This window comes from Schistocerca piceifrons, chromosome 2, assembly GCF_021461385.2.
Source record: "Schistocerca piceifrons isolate TAMUIC-IGC-003096 chromosome 2, iqSchPice1.1, whole genome shotgun sequence".
NCBI classification, from domain to species: domain Eukaryota; kingdom Metazoa; phylum Arthropoda; class Insecta; order Orthoptera; family Acrididae; genus Schistocerca; species Schistocerca piceifrons.
In genome coordinates, this window is record NC_060139.1 from 388,766,175 (window position 1) to 388,784,804 (window position 18,630).

The window sequence follows — 18,630 nt, forward strand, 5'->3', positions numbered from 1 at the left end:
GCCTGTCTTCAAGATTGCCAGGGTAAATGCTTTATGAGAAGCATTGTGAAGTTTTGGAGGCAGAGTGTCTCTTTTGCCATCTCTCCTAAATTTTTACTTTCTATGTATCCTTAATGTTGTTTTAGTTGGAACTGTACACAATGATGTCTACAGAAATTATACAGAGGGGAAAAAAAATGGCTGCAATAGGCAGGATAACCATTCGATTGTTGCACTACTAAATACAATGCTTGGAAGTTATTGTGCAAGAGATTACTGCAATCAATCCTTAAAATACAAAAAACTAGTTGCATATTCCTCTGTAAATCAAGCTACTGACAAAGCTTTAAGTGAAATTGGGACTTGCAAATATTAAACCCCAGAGTCTTGACACCTTTAAAATCCAGGAGGTGCAGTTCTATAAATTTATCACCATATTTAGTATTCTGTCATGGGGAATAGAAGCAGCACAATCTTGCATAAAAATCTGGCTGTACAGAATGGATATAATTATTACACAAGTTCAAAAATTAGTGAGAGAAGTTACCTGTTGATATTTGTGTACTGAAGCTTGCACTGTTTATCAGTGAACTACGTTTGACCAACTCTCTCTGGCAACTTCTCTTCATCTCTCCTCTCACACTCACATCGGATGTGATTGTCAATGCGAAGCACGCCAGACTTGGTAACTGTTGCGGCTGTTGCAACACACTGAAATGGCCTGCTATATCTCATAGAATATGGTTTTCCTCGTCATGATTTATTACCACAGTGCTCTCCAGCTTTAGTTCTTTTTTACGAACTAAGAAGTGCATAAAATAGCTGCATTAATTCTGATAGTGATCTTCAAAAAAGGGGGAGTCAGCCAGTGACACAGATTGCACGCTTGCAATTCATTGGTCCACATTCCCTGTCACATTCACAAAATCAAACAAATACTCTCTCTCAAGTGGAGAGGGAAAAATGTCATCGAATTTTTTAGTGCCTTTTGAACTGTCAGTACCCACATACACAACTGCTACCTTTCACTTTGTAGCTCTTGACTGTCAGTTACAGTTCACACGGCAGCATTGTCTTAGTTATATCTTACACAATTTATACAAATACCTAAAGACTGTACCCATAAATATCACTATTTAACATTTAACTATAACAAATAATACCAAAAGTGATGCATTTGCAAGAGATCCTCAATGTACCAGTGCTTTGAAGCAGCTTTCCTCCTTTGAACTGAGTAAAAATCCGACTTAACAGTTTCTTCCTTTAACACTTTGCAATGAAATGGAACATGAAATTCCATGTAATGTCACTAAACTCGGCCAGCTCATTGTCCATGAATGCTTTCACATCCCATGAAAGGGCACCTTAATTAGGGACTGTCCCTCCACCTCCACACCATCCTACCCTCTTCCTTCTCTGAAGAAGATAATAGTTCCAAAAGCTGGACTACTTTTTGCACTTTCACACGTGTATTGGCAGTACTGGAATTCTGTCTTCTGAAGGCAAGTAATGTCCGGCCATTCGGTCTCCTTATAATTTTAATATTTCTCAAGTGAGATGTCCTTTCGATATATTCATTTTTGTGAGAGATAACGTATTGACCTGAGTATAAAATGACCCTGACAACCCATAATCGAGCCTTTGCCATTGATTCATTGTCTATCCTTTGATAATATGTGGAGAAATACACAAAAAGAAATTATTTTCATTAATTTCTAACTTCACTGACTTTTTTGCTTAGTTAGCCTGTCTGTGGTATCACTATTTTAAATCATCATCATCATCATCATCTTAGCAAGACATGTGAAACTTACATCTTTGTTGTCACACACATTTGGCTATTTTTTCCGAATATGTTGTAGTTACAGTGTGACCTGAGAACACAGCTGTTTGGTGATTTTCTCCCCCCGCCCCCTGCTGACTTCAGCAGCAATAGTTTAATCTGTGAATATAAGACAACCCTGTATTTTTTAAATGGCTAATTTGGGGAAAAATTTCATCTTATAATCAGGTAAATACAGCAGTCGAAGATTCTTGACAGTTTCACATTTTTCCTCAGGGGATATATCCTCATTTTCCATGCATGCTGCAACACTGTTGTCCTAAGAAAATAATTACTCACTCATTTCTTCAAAGGCAGGCATTTGCAATACCAAAATCTGCATCAATCTTTCGTAAATTTTAAGTGTACATAAAGCACTGTTATAGTCACTGTTGCTTCACAGAGTATGTCCTGACACAATGTACATCAAGCAATACACACAAAGACAAGCACTTTGAGGCAAACAAACAGATCATAAAACAGAAACTTGTGGAAATCTGGAATGAATCTAAGTATGCAGTTACTGAGAGGAGCAGCCACAATAAATTGTTATTTAACACTTCACAATTTTCTGCCTTTGTCTTCTTTGCACTTAAGATTCAGGACAGTTTTAAATAATTACTAGCACAACAGTAGTTACACTGAAAGAATCTGCAGTAATTCCATGTTATTCGGTCACCATCTTTTTTTGTTGCATCATTAATACGAGGGTTGAATGAAAAGAAATGCCTCCACCTTCGTTAATTGGGTTTGGATGGGAATATTTTAATACATCAAATGCAGAAATAATCCTTAGACTGTGATCGTTATTACCAATATTCACTTTTCCACATAATCACCAGCCAATTGGATACACTTCTGCCAATGATGAACAAATTTTCTGAAGCCGTCACAGAAGAAGTCGACGCTCAGTTTCCGCAACCACAGTCTCGCAGTTCTCTCAACGTCTTCATCAGAAGCATAATAATGTCCACGCAGATCATCTTTTATTATCGGGAATAGATAGAAGTCAGACAGTGCTAAATCTGGACTGTATGGACGATGCCATAGGGTGGTGAGATTCAGTCTCTGAATTTCTGCTGTGGTGGCACGTGAAGTATGTGGTTTGGCTTTGTCATGCTGCAAGAAAACATTTTCCTTTCTTTTCGGGCCCTTGCTAGCCATCATTTCAGAGTTCGCAGCGTTGTGATGTAACACTCAAATTATTATTGTTCCACGATCAAGGAAATCAACATTGATAACACCATCTGCGTCCCAGGACACTGTGGCCATGATTTTTCCAGCTGAAGGCTGCGTCTTTAATTTCTTTTTCTGGTGCGAGACTGTGTCTATATTCCACAGACTGACGTTTCGTCTCCAGGTTGTAATGGTGTACCCACATTTCGTCTGCTGTGACAATTGGATGGAGAAAGGTATCACCTTCCTTCTCGTAACATCTGTGCGCTTTCATTTCACAAGTCAGCATCCGGGCTACCCATCGTGCAAAGATCTTCCGATTGCCAAGCAAAGCAAAAATGCGACCCACACGTTCTTGTAAAAATCTCTCTCTGAGTGATACGACGATCGTCCTGAATCAATCTGTCAACATTTTGCTTGTAAAACTCTGTGGTTGCTGTCACAGGAGTCCAACTCTGTCACGCAGGTCAGATGTTCCCACCTCAACTTTCGCCCAATGACACACAGTACTCTCATCATCACAATCACCTTCTGCTGTCAAGAATTCAGTGACTGTACGTTTCTTAAATCGCATTGACCGATTATCTGCGCAGGGTTCCATACTTTACACTGTTAACAACACAACTGTTCAATGCTAAGGCTTCCCGCCAACTGGAACTGTAGAGAAGAGGCTATGGAACAATGCTGCCAACTGTTGAAGAGTTACGAAGTTGGAGGCATTACTTTTCAGTCAATCCTCGTATTTATGCAATTTAACCAGTTTTTTCTGTACAGATGGCTCTACAAAAAATAATAATATCCATAACGCAAACCGGAATACCCAAATACAATTATTTGTACACCAAACTGCTAACTGGGTATGGTTTTAATTTGAGTCTGAAAGGTATAGTATTGTTTCCAAAACCAGAAAAAGCTGGGGCAAGTGTGCACATGCACATGCCCACACACTCATACACACTTTAAACTACAGTTAAATCTCTGGAATTTTTTAATATTCATTCTTCAGAATACAGGTAGACAACAAGACTGAAATGGCACACGTGGTAAACGAAAGGAAAGTTAGTCCAATGTCATCAAGCAGTCTCCTGCACCCTATTTTCACATGCGGTTCCATAACAGCACTTCTTGTTAGAAAAATAAGAAGTGTGTTTTTATGCAACATTTTAATATAATGAAGGATAGCTAATCCATGCTGCGACAAACTACAATAGTAAAACACCTGTACGAAGTCCTCAAATTCCCTACATGAGTACACTTATTATTTAACTTGAAATAAATTATTAACAAAATACAATAAAATTGAGGTTAACAGTTGTAGCTTCATGTGTAGTGGCCTATCAAGTTGGTTGCCCTTTCTTAGAGTGAGAATGTTAAGTAATTCAGATAAACTGGACTAGAAGAGGAACCCAAGCACAAGTATAAGTATAAGCATAGTATTACTTAATGCCTTTTACTGGTATAGAGGCAGTTTGTCCCCCTACCCCTCACCCTCTCACTACCTCACTGCTAACCTATCTCTTTGTCAGCAACAAATGATGCTTGAGTACTGCAACCCTGATTTCTCATTTTGATTCACTTTCTTTTTTGTCTCTACGAGCTTCTTAAGAGTTTTTGCCTTCATGGAACAATTATGCATGTTTCCCATTTATTGAACTCTAATTTGACAGAACTTCATATTCAGCACCTACTTACATATTTTTACTAAAATGGTACCATACCCAAGCACTACATTGTTCACCCAGAAGTGCTTCTTGTTCAGTTGAGCATATTTCATGGAAGTTTCTGGGACCTGTTTACTGCAATTGTTATGTTTGTACTAAAAACTAATACAGATCTTTACAGCATATATGAACAAAACATGTACAGATTTATTTCATTTTACAATGAACTTTTTACATAATTTCATACAGTCAATAATATACAGGGCATACATACTCTTATAATGGCTTAGTTCTTCCACACAATAAATACACTGTACAAAATGGAAGCTACTATTTATTAATGGTATAAAAAGTATTAATGTTATAAAATACACTATGCTCAAACCACTTCGTATACCCCACGTGTTCTTTTTACGAACACAGCCCGAGAAAAATATTCATTTGGTATGCCCCCTCCCACATTTCTAATTCATGGCCCTAGTAAATGCACTGTGGAAACTGATTCCAAATTAGCATTGACCCCAGGAACTTGGCATACCTGTCCCACTTACAGTCATACATGTACAAAAAGATATACCATCACCTACAATGAATACTTACATTTATTGAAATGCACAATTATACCAGAAATTTTTCTATACCCTTATCCTATTTGTCATGAATTAAAAATTATGATTACACAACAATGAAAAATTACTACATTCAGCCCACAATACTCATTTAGAACTGCTCTGTTTAAACCATAAAACATTACTGTGAGAAATCTTACCAAGGTAATTACATCTGAATCAGAAATAAAAACATAAGCCATAAAATATAACGGTTTTAACACAAAAAGCAAAGCAAAGGTTGTCAATAAATCATAATAAAATTTTATACTCCATGAAACCACATTTATGTATATTTTTACAATTGGACAATTTATGAGTCTATAATCTGAAATTTCCATGAGTAAATGTACTATATTCACAGGAGCAAAGTTTCTCAATAACTAACATGGCTCTACAGTCGAAACTACTGCACATTGAGTAAGCTGCAAAATATATACTACCATAGCTAAGATCTATCAAAATTGGAAATACTGCCATTTGTAAATACTAGTTAATGATTTAATGGTCTGATGAATACATTTCCTCACTGTGATTCCCAGAAAGCTACACATCAATATTTACTACAAAGCAAAACAATTTATAACAAAAATGCTTAAATATTTCTAATAGGAGCTGAACTGACTACACAAAGAAAGTAACAGTTCTAAATGCAAGGAGTTCTAAAGACTTGGGTTAAAATTGCACAAGTACAACTTGGTGAGCCATTAAATATTTTGTGACTCACTTAAAAAAAGTGTTTAAACAATTCAGAACTACCACAAGTGATGTCTTCGTTCACGGTAATTGTCACATGAATGCATCAAAAAAAAAAAAAAAAAAAAAAAAAAAAAAAAAAAAAAAATCACATCTCTCCCAGAGAAACATGAAATGAAGCAGTAAGTTTCATTCTCCTCCTCCATTTTCCTTGAAACCCTATCATACGAAGTGTCCTCAGTCACTGAAAATCATGACAACACGAGAGAGATTCAGCTGTCAGAAGATAATTCTTTTTATACATATTTATAAAGTCAAATAAATATGAGACTTCCGTAGCAGTCAATTCTAGCTGGCTGAAACTTCCTGCTTTTGTGGGGCAATTGGCTCTGCCAGTGTTCCCTCAATGCATTTCCACAAGCCATACGTCTTGCCAACAGTTGTCTGCCACAAACGTAAAGTTCCATCCTCTGAACCAGAAGCATACAGCTCACCATCCGGGGAGAACCTCACACAGTGAACTGGTCCAAAGTGACCTTTGAAGGATTCTAAATGAAAAACATAGTTGTTAAAACATAATATCACTGCTTTAAAACACACAAATATTTAAACACAGAAAAACGGTCCAATCATTAAGTGGGGAACATACTCTAACCACTAAATAACCATAATCTTCTATATGAAATGCTATACAAAACATAAATAAAAGATGAAAATGAACTTGTGAAGTAACAGCACGTTTTCAGAAGTACTACACACACTTGTTGTAAACAGTAATAAATGTTGCTTATACTTGTGTGAGATGTGTGGAAGTAGTTACAGATTATTGTAACTGTAAGCAGATTTTTTGATTAGTATTTTACAGGACTAGTACATCCGATGATTACAAATTATCTGGGAGGTCATACAGAACAAATTGAAGGTCACAACACAACACACCTTTGGAACAAGCAAAGACTACAATTATTTTGTAATACTGAGGAAAAGTTAAAGAACAGTATAAAAATATGAACTCAGCAAGGTTCTAAAATGGCTTTTATCAGGTAAAGATTAAACCATATACAGATGTAGCATTTTTGCCTGATAGTCCCTGGAAAGGTACACCATTTGAACACACAGAATTTGAGGTCCAGGCAATGCGCAAACAATGACAGCTGCAGATGTTTATCATCAAGACTGAAATTCATAGGGATGAGGCATGAGTGGAACAATACTTTCTATGTGGATTAAGTTGTTCACAAATACAGATATGTGATCGTGAAAAGTGCCTGTGGAATTTAGTGTAAGTGCCTTACGAGGCAACTAGGGATAGCTGTTTGCTTACTTTCTCGCTGAGATCATAAATTAAAAGACACAGTAAGCTGGCTGGAATGCTCCCGGAGGAATACGGATATCAAAGGAAAGGGAACCTGACACTGTCAGCTCTCACGTTTTTCCACTCTGCTGCACAAAGCACTGTGTCTGCCAATTCTCAAGCAGGAAACTTTTCTGACACAAAAATTTCATCTGAACAACATAATTCTGGACCTAATTAAAATTGACAACAGGTTTTTGACACAGAGATACTATTGAGATGTTTACCACATGTAAATTTCAGTATTTTATGCACTTTTTATAGGAGATAGAGACAAAGTGATTTTCTACCAGCACGGGGAGTGGAGTACCATGGTATCTGCCTGCAGAAATTGTAATAGCAATGTTGCAACTTTGTACATTAACGTCACATGCTAACTAATTTAAATAAAACTAGAAAGTTGGGCACAAAACTAATAATAGAAAGCAAGACGAAATTTTATACATTTTTTAATTATTATTTTCTATTCTTTCTCTTTAACAAATTTATATTGATGTCTAAAATACATACAAATACATGCTACAAAAGTGTCCATGTGCAACTGCAAAATACCATGGTAGAAAACAGAGGGAAGTTAAAAAAGTGTAACTGTCTGGTTTAGGAATTTTTGAACAGTCTTTCATCAAGAGAAAAGAAATGGGTAAAAAAATTGTATAATGTGTGCAGATTATGGGAAGACCTGGAGAGGAACTGAACCAACCCATGTGAGGTAATGTTCAGGAAGAGTCAAAAGTAACAGTGAACTAACTTTTCAAATCTTGACTGTCACACCAACACTGTTTCTAACTTCTTCCTTGCTCTTTATGTCTCTCTGTGAAATCTTTTATTAGAACAGGGGATATACTTATAGGATACTACACTAACGCATTGAAGCCTCAAATTTTGCACTCTACTGTACAGCAACGGGCAGAATTTGTTGGACAGCAGAAGTTCGAATATGTAAAACAAATAACTGAGAATAATGTGTGTACTAAGCATACAGGGTTGAATATTTTGACACAAGATACAATAAAATTTATGAAATTGTTATAGCAAGAGAAAAATTGTGACTTGAAATGAGTAGAAAGTATTACAACTATGATTTTCTCCCAACTGAGTCACTACTCAATGTAATCCATTTCAAACACAACTTAATGCCATGCAAGGTGAATTCAGATCGTGAAGCCAATAAGTAGATGATTGTTTTTGAGTGCCAGTAATAGTATATGCAGATTCTGCGCTAACACATCAACGCCTCTGGCGTGTGCTTCCATCTCTTGAGATTTGGGTACTTCTAGAGTGACATACTGTTCATGTCTTTTGTCAGAGATGGTGAAGGGCTTTGAAGAATAGCTGAACATAACAGATAGTATCCTGAAAAGAGAGAAAAGTAAAACAAAGGTAATGAAATGTAATCAAATTACTTCAAGCAATGCTGAGGGAATCAGATCAGGAAATGAAATACTAAACGAAGAAGATGAGTTCTATTTGGGTGACAAAATAACTGATGATGGCTGAAGTAAAGAGGATTTAAAATGCAGACTCTCACGAGCAAGAAAAGAATTTCTGTAAGAAGAGTAATTTCTGAACATCTAATATAAATTTAAGTGTTAGGAAATCTGTTATGAAGATATTTGTCTGGAGTGTAGGGAAGTGAAGTGTGGTCAATAAGTAGTATAGCACAACTTTGATAAAAGATGGGATCACTTGATAGGACTCATTCTGAGGCATAAAGGAATAGTCAGCTTGGTGCAGAGGGAAGTGTGGCAGGTAAAAATTGCAGAGACGGTCCTAGCCATGAATACAGTGAGCAGTTGATGATGACAATAACCTAATTTCAGGCATCATACGTAAGACAAAGTGAGAAGTAAAGATGGATTAAAGGAGAGAAATTAAAAGTTAAATGAATACTGCAATCAAGAAACAGCATGCAATGAGAAAATGAAACAAGGAAGAACAATTAAAAGAGAGAGAAATGGAGGGAGACAAAATGAAGATAAGAAAGTAATCTGAATGAGAACATGTTCTCAAATGTTTTTTCTATGGTACTGGCTCATTCTCTTTGACGTTTTCATCGCCACTGTCTCCCCTGGCTCTCCATTGAGATAAGCCTGTTCCCTCTAATTACCTACCACCCGCTCTCCAACCTTTCTCAACCAATTCCTCTTTCCTCCCTAAGGAAAGAACATCCAAGTTCTACAAGTTGCGATCAGTAGTATATGGAATTTCACTGCCTAAAAATAAATATTGGTGAGCCACTTTTGTCTCCTTGTAACAATAAACAGATATTAAAAACAACAAACATGCATAGAAAATAATGTTTTTTCTTTACACATCCAATACTGATACTTACCAATTTCAGTTCCTGTAGTGTAATCAAATTTATACATTTTCAAGTCTTCTCCACCACAAACAAATATAGTCTTATCAGGATGCAACGATGCAGAATTTACTTGTGTAGGGACGGTGAATTCTCTTATCTTCTCCAAGCTGAAAATGTTTTACAATTAAGGTTTATTTGTGCAGCTGAAAAAAAAAAACCAAACACACACACACACACACACACACACACACACACACACACACACACTCTTCAGGAGAGAAAGGGATGTGAAGGGATGGAGGGGGAGAGAGAGAGAGAGAGAGAGAGAGAGAGAGAGAGAGAGAGAGAGAGAGAGAGAGCAATATGTTATGACTAGAGGCCTATTCAGCTGTTATTTTCAATGCTTTGAAGTATAAAAATATGTGATTTTTTACTGCAATACAAAATTTGTGTAAAGCTAATCTGAGAGAACAACCTCCATCCCACTACACCCCCACCCCACCCCACCCTCCCCCTCAACCCAACCACAATCTCAATTTTGTGACTCACTATTTTCAGTCCATTTCTAGGCCCTCTCTGCCCTCTTCTTTTTCTTGTAATCATCTCCCTCCCCTACCCCCTAACATACATGATTGTGCATATAAAACTGTGTACTTAAACTAGAAAAAAAAGCAGTATCTAAAAAGTTAGGCAATTCCCAGTGCTGTAGTATTTACCATACGTCAGCTATAGGCCAATGGTTACCCTTCTTCACTCTATCGTTTCCACACTGGAATTCCTGTGATTGTAATATTTGTCCTGTTAGTGTTTTCTTACTAGCCATAAGAGGTGGTTCTCCAATTTAGTTTTCTCTTGTTACTATATTTACCTCTAAACACCTCTTCTGGACATCTCCATACACAATTTTCAACTTGTTCTTATCAATGTTATGTTGTCTTGGGAAAAGTGAGAATATTGCGTCAATTATTTCATAGCCCAAACCAATATCCAAAAAGTTTGTCTTCTTGGCCTCGAGTTCATTGCTTGCAGATCAAAGAAATGGAGAATTTGAAGCATCCAATATTCACTTCACACACAGACATTTAGAATAATTCAACAAGTTTCAATTTCACCATGCCCCTCTCACAAGTGGACCTTCCGGTCTCGGAAATTCAGTTGAGGATGAGACTTTGCAGGTTGGTAGTATACCTCAAGAGCGTCCACTCACGTGTCTTAAAGCGCACTAGCCAGAAAAATCCAAGGAAAACGACCCAAGTTTCAAGCATAACATACACGCAGCTCATATACAGTCGGAAGTAGCATTCTAGCATACAAGTGAAGTATGCTCAGTCAGAAGTATGCTAGAAAGTCATATGGCCAATCCGGGTTCGATTCTACCTGCAAGCTCGATTTCATTTTGTTTTCTTAATTGTTTTAAAAATTATAACAATGTTGAAATAAAGTTAATGACCTAAAGTATTATCAGTTAAGTCATACATAATTTTGTTTATGAAATGGCTGTCACTGGTTACTTAAAATGTGAATTACACTTATCAACACTTTCTTTTTAAAAATTGAATAATTTCAAATGCATTTTCAATGGAGGTAAATTAAAGAGTTAATTACTATCATTACAACATTATTACAAAATTAGGCAATATTAGAAGTTGTGGAAAGGTTATAAATATTCATTGTAAATTCAAGGACCCAGTGTCTTTGTGGAAAAGCAGAGTATAGCTGTTGCCCTATTGTATATACGAACAGGCAGACGGTCAGGAAGTGTCAAGGCCCGCACCAAACTAATCGAGCAATGGGCCTTACCTGCCATAGTGCCAGTGCATTCCTGACTTTTGCAGAAGGTTTTTATTGTCCCATCGACATCAAGGTTATTAGAGACAGAGTACAAGCTCGGATTATGGAAAGATGGGGAAGGAAATCTGCCGCGCCCTTTCCAAGTGACTGTACCGGCATCTGCCTGCAGCGATTTAGGGAAATCATGGAAACCTGAATCAGGATGGCCAGATGTGGGTTTGAACCGTCATCCTCCCAAATGCGAGTCTGGTGTGCTAATCACTGCACCACCTCGCTCGGTGACTTTCACACAGATTGGAGGAGTCTGTACTGTGAAATATTACTGAAATTTTTACAATATTGTGAAGTGTCAAAGGTGATGTTAAAAGATTCGACCGTTTATTATGAAAGCTTGCTTGCTGCAAATAATGTGGCTGCATCGGAATCTGTGAATGTGAACCTTTGGGAATGTATGAAGACCACAGCTCATTGGATGAATATGAACCAGAAGAAAATAAGGCAAGAGAAGTACATTGTCTTTCTTTGAATTACAAATTTAACATTGCTCACATCACAAAGGCTCACCACACGTGGGGAAAAAAAAGGATGAAGGGATGTAGTTTGTAAGGGAGGAGGAAAATTTGTCCCAATAGGAATAAGCAATATAAAAAAAAGGAGGCAATCAATTTGGTAGGTACGCACCAATCAGTTTATGGACGTACAATCGTTTTGTTGAAGCCTGAGAGTATTATCGGCAAGTGAATATGCGGTATTTACAACAGTTGGCTTTAGCAGCAGCACAGCAGTTTACACATTTTGAATTTAAAGCTTCCGATTCTGAATTTAAAGCTGGGTTCATAGATTCAAAAATAAGCACAGAATTCGTCAGCAAAAAGTGACAAGGTTTGTTTCAAGAAAAGAAACCTTGGCTGCTGCAGACACTTTTTGAACCCATATGTTAAAATTAGTTTTGAATTTCAACTGAGATTTTGTTATCAACACCGACTAGACAGATATTTATTGCAGGGTTTTTAAAAATTAATTTTGTTCTCTATTTTTACGATTCTTTGACAAAATTCTTCAATTTCAGTTGTTTTTTCTTTCCAGGATGTCAGTATCAGTCAGTGTACAACAGGACTCTGGCTGTCAGAGAAAGCAAAACTATTTTTCATCAAAAGACACAACACAAAGTGAGGCACCACGATACTGTTCAATGTGCTGTCTGGAAACATCCTAGGGAGGGAGGGAGGGTGTGTGTGTGTGTGTGTGTGTGTGTGTGTGTGTGTGTGTGTGTGTGTGTGTGTGTAAGCGCGCACGTGTGCGGGCTTACAAGAAGCAACCTATAACTTTTGTTCCCAAGTAAAATAAACAACACAATTACAAAAATGTTGTAATAACGTCTTCCAAATCTGGGAAGCTAACGACAGAACTGCATACTGACTTTCTCAAACGGTGTTTGAAGTCTTATGCGGATCAAGAACAGTTTCTGTTAATTATTGACTCCTGGGTGGACAAGCAAAGCCTGAATTATATGACAATCTTTCAGGATGATGAGAAATCACCAACATGTAAACTTGAAGTGATTCCTCTGAAATATACCCTACTTGTTGACCCATGTGACGTCTATTTTTATAGACAAGTAAAAAGATCTGATAAAGCATATACAAAAATACCTGATATGCTTCCAGATATTCTGATGACAGAAATTTTCAGGAATGTCAATAAAGTATGTTTTACTACAGATCTTTTAAAAAACCTTGTTCCTATAAACATCTTCCTTCATAAATTGTGCAAGATGCCCAAATGTTTATGTTTTCAATGTTTTTATGACAATCATCACTGTGGTGCATGCACATAAAATACAAAATTGACAAATGACCGTGATACTGTAGAAAATTCAATATAACAAATTCCACCCAGAATTTTGCGACAGTGGTAACTGATTTATCTCCACTAAAAATGCATTTGAAATTATTCAGCTTTTTAAAAAGAAAATACTTACAGTGTAATTCACATTTTAAGTAGCTGTGACAGCCATTTCATAAACAAAATAAAATTATTTATGATTTAATTGATAATATGTCAGGTCATTAATGTTATTTTACAGTTGTTACAATTTTTAAAACAATTTAAAAAACCCAAATTGAGCCTTACCAGCAGTAAGGTAGGATCGAACCCAGATCAGCCACATGACAGTCTAGCACACTACTGAACTTATCTGCTGCCTTGTTACTTATAACCCATATATGACATAGGTAGGAGCTATGTTTAAAACTTTAAAGCCTTTTTTTTCTGGAATTTTTCTGGATAATGTGCTTTAAGATTTCTATGAGTGGACAATCTTGAAATATACTGCTAACCTGTGAAGTCTAACCCAGAACTGAATTTCCAAGACCAAAAGGTCCCCTTGTCAGTTTATTTTTGTTACAATTGTACACATTTCCAAACTTTTTAAACGGCTTTATGCTTCATATATTCCTGGCAACATTACATAAGTGTATTCATTCTTGGAACCTAATGCAACATTTCTGTTTTGTTAGTACACTATCCAAGGGATGAAAAGAAAATCTTCAAACACTGTTCTTCACTGGTTATGTTGCTGGCATTCAATATCCTTACTTGAGTGCATTTTCTACCTGGCCTACATTCCTATTGTATTTTCTTCATACTTTGGTTAATTTGGTGACTCTCTCCTACACTGCACTACTGTTAAAAATAAACTTTTACTTTTTTACACAATGTTTTATGGTAGTATTTAATTTTTTTCAACTCTGTGTATTCAAACACACTGTAATAGATAATTATTTTGGGCTACTGGTAGCAATTTCCGGAAAAACAGTACTGAAGACTCAACAGCAAGAACATTACAAGGAAATGTACAATTCACCAATAAAATATATTTGGTGTTAAACACTACAATGAACAGCTGGGGTACAAATCACACCTTTTCCTCTGCACGTAACATTCAATGAACCCCCGGGGAGGAAAAAAAAAAAAAAAAAAAAAAATAATAATAATAATAATAATAATAATAATAATAATAATAATAATTTGCTCTCCAATGACGTCATGAATCACAGTTCTGGAGTTAGACTGTACAAAAATCTTCAATAGCACAGCCCGAAATGTTTGCAACGACAGGGAAAAGCATTATGAGAAAAGTTTACTGTGTTTACTTCTTTAATGTTCTTTCAGAACACTATCATAAAAATTACTCATATCATGAAATTAAGAAAGTATTTAACAAAATTCTGTTAGAAATAAAACTCACCTGTTTGCATCCCAAAAGCTTACTATATTCCCATGGGTCACAGTAATCGTTGTACCATCTCGTGACACCTCCAGACTACTGGGAATGGCAGAGAATTCAAGTTTCTGTACTTCCTACAAACATAGAGAAAACATGATTGAAATATTGGAACTATATAACAATTTATCTAACGAAGCACCTTAAAAAAGCTGAAGTACACAAAAAATAGTACACACTTTCCACAAACTCTTTCGAAGCATATTTCACTACAAAAAGTTATATGATCACTGTAGTGTACACAGACTCATAGTATAAAATAACTTATCAATGACCAGCTCATGACTGGATACTGCCAAATCCCACAAGTGCTGTAACATTTGTAACAGCAAAGCATTTCATCCTATACAAGTTATAATGCTTTCTGAAAGTTTATTTAAGTAACAATAACTAGATTCTAAGCCAAAAAATAGTAGTTATGCACCTACTTAGAGAAATCATATTAATTCTAAAATGAAAACTGCTAACATACGTATGGTTATCAAGGATTAATGTCTTCAAACAAAGTTTTATTAACTACTGTTAAGACCATTTATACGGGTTGACGAGTTAAAGTGTTTCAAGACGTCATACTAAATCCTGGCCTTGTCCAGGTGTACACAACACCTTGGGAAGACTTGGACATCTCTTGTAAAACAAATTAAACTTCATGCTCATTACAGTTTTGCAATAATTTTTAAACATGCACTTCAACTTAATGTCCTCCTTGTGATATACACTTGCATGTTGCATGAAGGAAGAAGCATTTCATAAATGGTTTGATTTGGCCCACACCACATATGTAAGCAATATTAGCATTAAATACATTTATGCTCAAACTAACATGGAAGCTCTTCATTCACCCAGGTCTCATACTAGGACTTTAGTGAATACGGCAATAATGCTGCCACATGATCTCCTTATTCTGCAGATGGATGTCTATAGGTACTTCACAATTGGTGTTCCCAGCCACATGGATGCTGGTAAGACAGTACTACTTTCTACTAGTGCAAATTCTCACTAGCTCTAACCATGGACCATGTGGGAGGCACTCAAGAACCCTCCATCCACTCTAGAATTTGAAATGGCACAGGAAACCTAATGTGAAATTTCTGCCATTGTGTCCACGAAACTCCACCATGGCCTAAATCTCCAATGGATAATAAACATTTTCAAATGCTAATCATCAAAATCAGTTTTCACTTTTTCTTAAAAAAAATTTTCTGCTTCCTGTGCAGAGTACTACTCCTGGTGTGAATTTTATGCTTCATGCCTACCTGAATGAAAGAGTATGTCCAATTTTCACACTTTTTGTTAATGGCATAACTGGTGACCTTTCCATCCTATCAATAACTGCCATCAAGTTTGCAAGGCCAAATGATATGTACAACAGCTCTGCATCAGCTATTTTTGTCTATAATTCTATTTTAACTAGGATTAGGCAAAAGCAACATGAAATTCTGAAGGCCATGTGACAAATGTTTGTTTCAACATGTACATTTTTACACCCTGTCATAAAGAACGCAAGGTTCTGCCACCTACAAGAGAATCATTTTCCCAAAAAATTATAGTACAAGTCAGTGAATGATCATGTTGTATAGCAGTGAATCTTCCCAATTCTTCACTTCTTCTGAAGCAGTATTGTGCGTAACCTACAACAATGACCTAACACCGGCAGACTTACGACAAGGCTATCAAATACCCAACAACAAGTAGGTAGTACGCAAAAATTACTATGCTTCATTATTCCAACAGATTGATGTGTACATGTCCTTATCATCACTTTAGGTTGCCAGCAACAAGATGACTCATGTTATTAGTGTCCTGAAGCAGGGATAAGGACATGTCCAGTTATTCACATAATAGCCACAGGCCTCCGGCGCAATTTTATGTTGCCAGTGAAACTAAACGACCAGAATACTAAACAGGTCTACACGACATGATTTTTCAGCTTTGTTTCACATTATAAATCAGTCGTCATAAAATTTTAATCATCGCTTTGAAAAACCATTAACATATTTATTTCTTTATTTTTCATAGGCATGTATCTGCATTCCTAATACACATTGAAAACCCCTTGCCACAATACCGCAACATGCTACTAAGGAAGACAAAACAAAATCATGCAGCTCACTGATAAAGTGAAGTACTGTATGATCATTCTTTGTTGGTGACAGCAAATGTGGTGTAGATGTGTCAGGCCAATCTAGTTTACTTCTTTAGCTATCTAGCTTGACCTAAAACAACTGCAATATTCCCACGGCCACCAAAAACAAATTACCATACAATACTCCATCAATGGCCCACACTATTTTCTTTTGCCACCACTAGCAATGTGTTAAGAGTACTGTGGCACAGGGATTTCAATGCGTACTAGGAAAGCACATATGTACTCACAAACAAACTAAAATTTAAATTTCAAGTAAGAAATACAATCACTTGAGAAAGAAGCTACTCAGAAGAAAAGGCTCTCCTTCAAATTTAAGATAACAATCACCTGTCCAGATGTTCGGTCCCAAACTCTCAGAGAGCGATCGTCAGCACAGCTCACAAGATGAGAGTCATTCCTGAAGAACAACACATGCCTGATTCCCGAAGTGTGTCCAGCAAATGTGGAAGGGCCTGTCAAGCAGATAACCTATGAAAAATAACTCTGAATTTCTGTAAGGACCAAATTCTATGTTGAACATTTATTCATGCTTTGAGAAACTCACATGAATATAAATATACCATAATAACAAATTAAGGAACATTATGTTAATGGATTGTTGTGAATACACTATGTCACATTCAAACAAAATAAACTGTACATAATATAACTTTTAGCATTTTCTAGTCAAGACCAGAATCACAGGCAATGAAACTGATGAAAGGACCATTTATTCATGCTGGCAATAGGAACACTACAGCCCCAACTGACGGACGTGTACAAAGTGCAGTCCAAGTTCTCGAACTAAAGCAATAAGAAATTCAAAAGCAAAAGCATATGAGTTTTGTTGTTTATTTACTAAAAATGTGGTTGATATGACACGATACATTGTTCAGCACACCTTTTCGATCTCTTCACGGCCTCACAGAAGTCTTCTTTCAAAATTGCCTCGAGCCTACTGCTCATGGTCATCTGGATCACCTCTATCAAATTGACTCCTGAATTTTTTTTAGGTTCATAAGAGATTTGGGTAGAGGAAGTGTTCCAGAGATGACATATCTGTGTGGATGATACAATCCCAATACTATGTAGGAAGGAAATAAACACCACAGGCAAAGAGTGTAAGATACCACTTTGTCCTCTTTCTATAAATTTCCACCACTCAGAATTATTTTTTTTTTTTTTTTTGGGGAGGAGGGGGGGGGGGATTAAAAAACGATAAATTCAAATCTTGAAAAATATATTAATTTTATCTGTAATTATTCTGCTACATGTACTGTACAATGCACGAGCGAGATGTGGTGATATCAGAGCACCCACATGGGAGAATCTTTACCACAGATGTTGCTGGGAGACAGGGATCACAATGAAAAGCTCCAGCAACTCTCACTGAAGGCGGCTATAGTTATAGTAACTGTAATGAAATAAAAGACACTTTTTTGTAAAAAAAAGTGTAGGAAACCAGAGCCAGGCTTGGGAATTCAGTGATGTATAATAGTGCCTCCATCTATGTTAATAAACATGTAAATATTAAAGGGAGCACATTTTAATTCTCAGCTTAAACATGGTGTTTGAACAAGGTTGACAGAATATTGGATACTATCATACTGGGAGATATTATACGATAAATAGGTGGCAAAGCCTGAATAGGAAGAATTGTTATAAAGAGAGGATAAGAACACAGCAGTCAGTCACAATCCCATTTTTTATTATTATTCTTGCGTATTGAAATTTCAGCTATAAATAGGCAACTTATCTGCTAAAACATATTTCATACGAAGTTGCATCTGTCAACTATATCCTACTTACAATACTTGCAACTTCAGT

General features: G+C 36.4%; 1 protein-coding gene across 1 annotated transcript in view; it reads right to left on the bottom strand.

Moving 5' to 3' along the window:
- Positions 1-4,823: 4,823 nt before the first annotated feature.
- LOC124777524 (serine-threonine kinase receptor-associated protein) overlaps positions 4,824-18,630 on the bottom strand; it is a 76,987-nt gene continuing 63,180 nt past the window's right edge. The window contains exons 4-7 of the mRNA XM_047252971.1: positions 17,152-17,276; positions 14,640-14,752; positions 9,629-9,765; positions 4,824-6,490 (exon numbers count right to left, since the gene is read on the bottom strand). Of these exons, the coding sequence (XP_047108927.1) occupies positions 6,291-6,490; positions 9,629-9,765; positions 14,640-14,752; positions 17,152-17,276 (575 nt within the window). The 3' untranslated portion in view covers positions 4,824-6,290. The remainder of the gene's footprint in view (positions 6,491-9,628; positions 9,766-14,639; positions 14,753-17,151; positions 17,277-18,630) is intronic.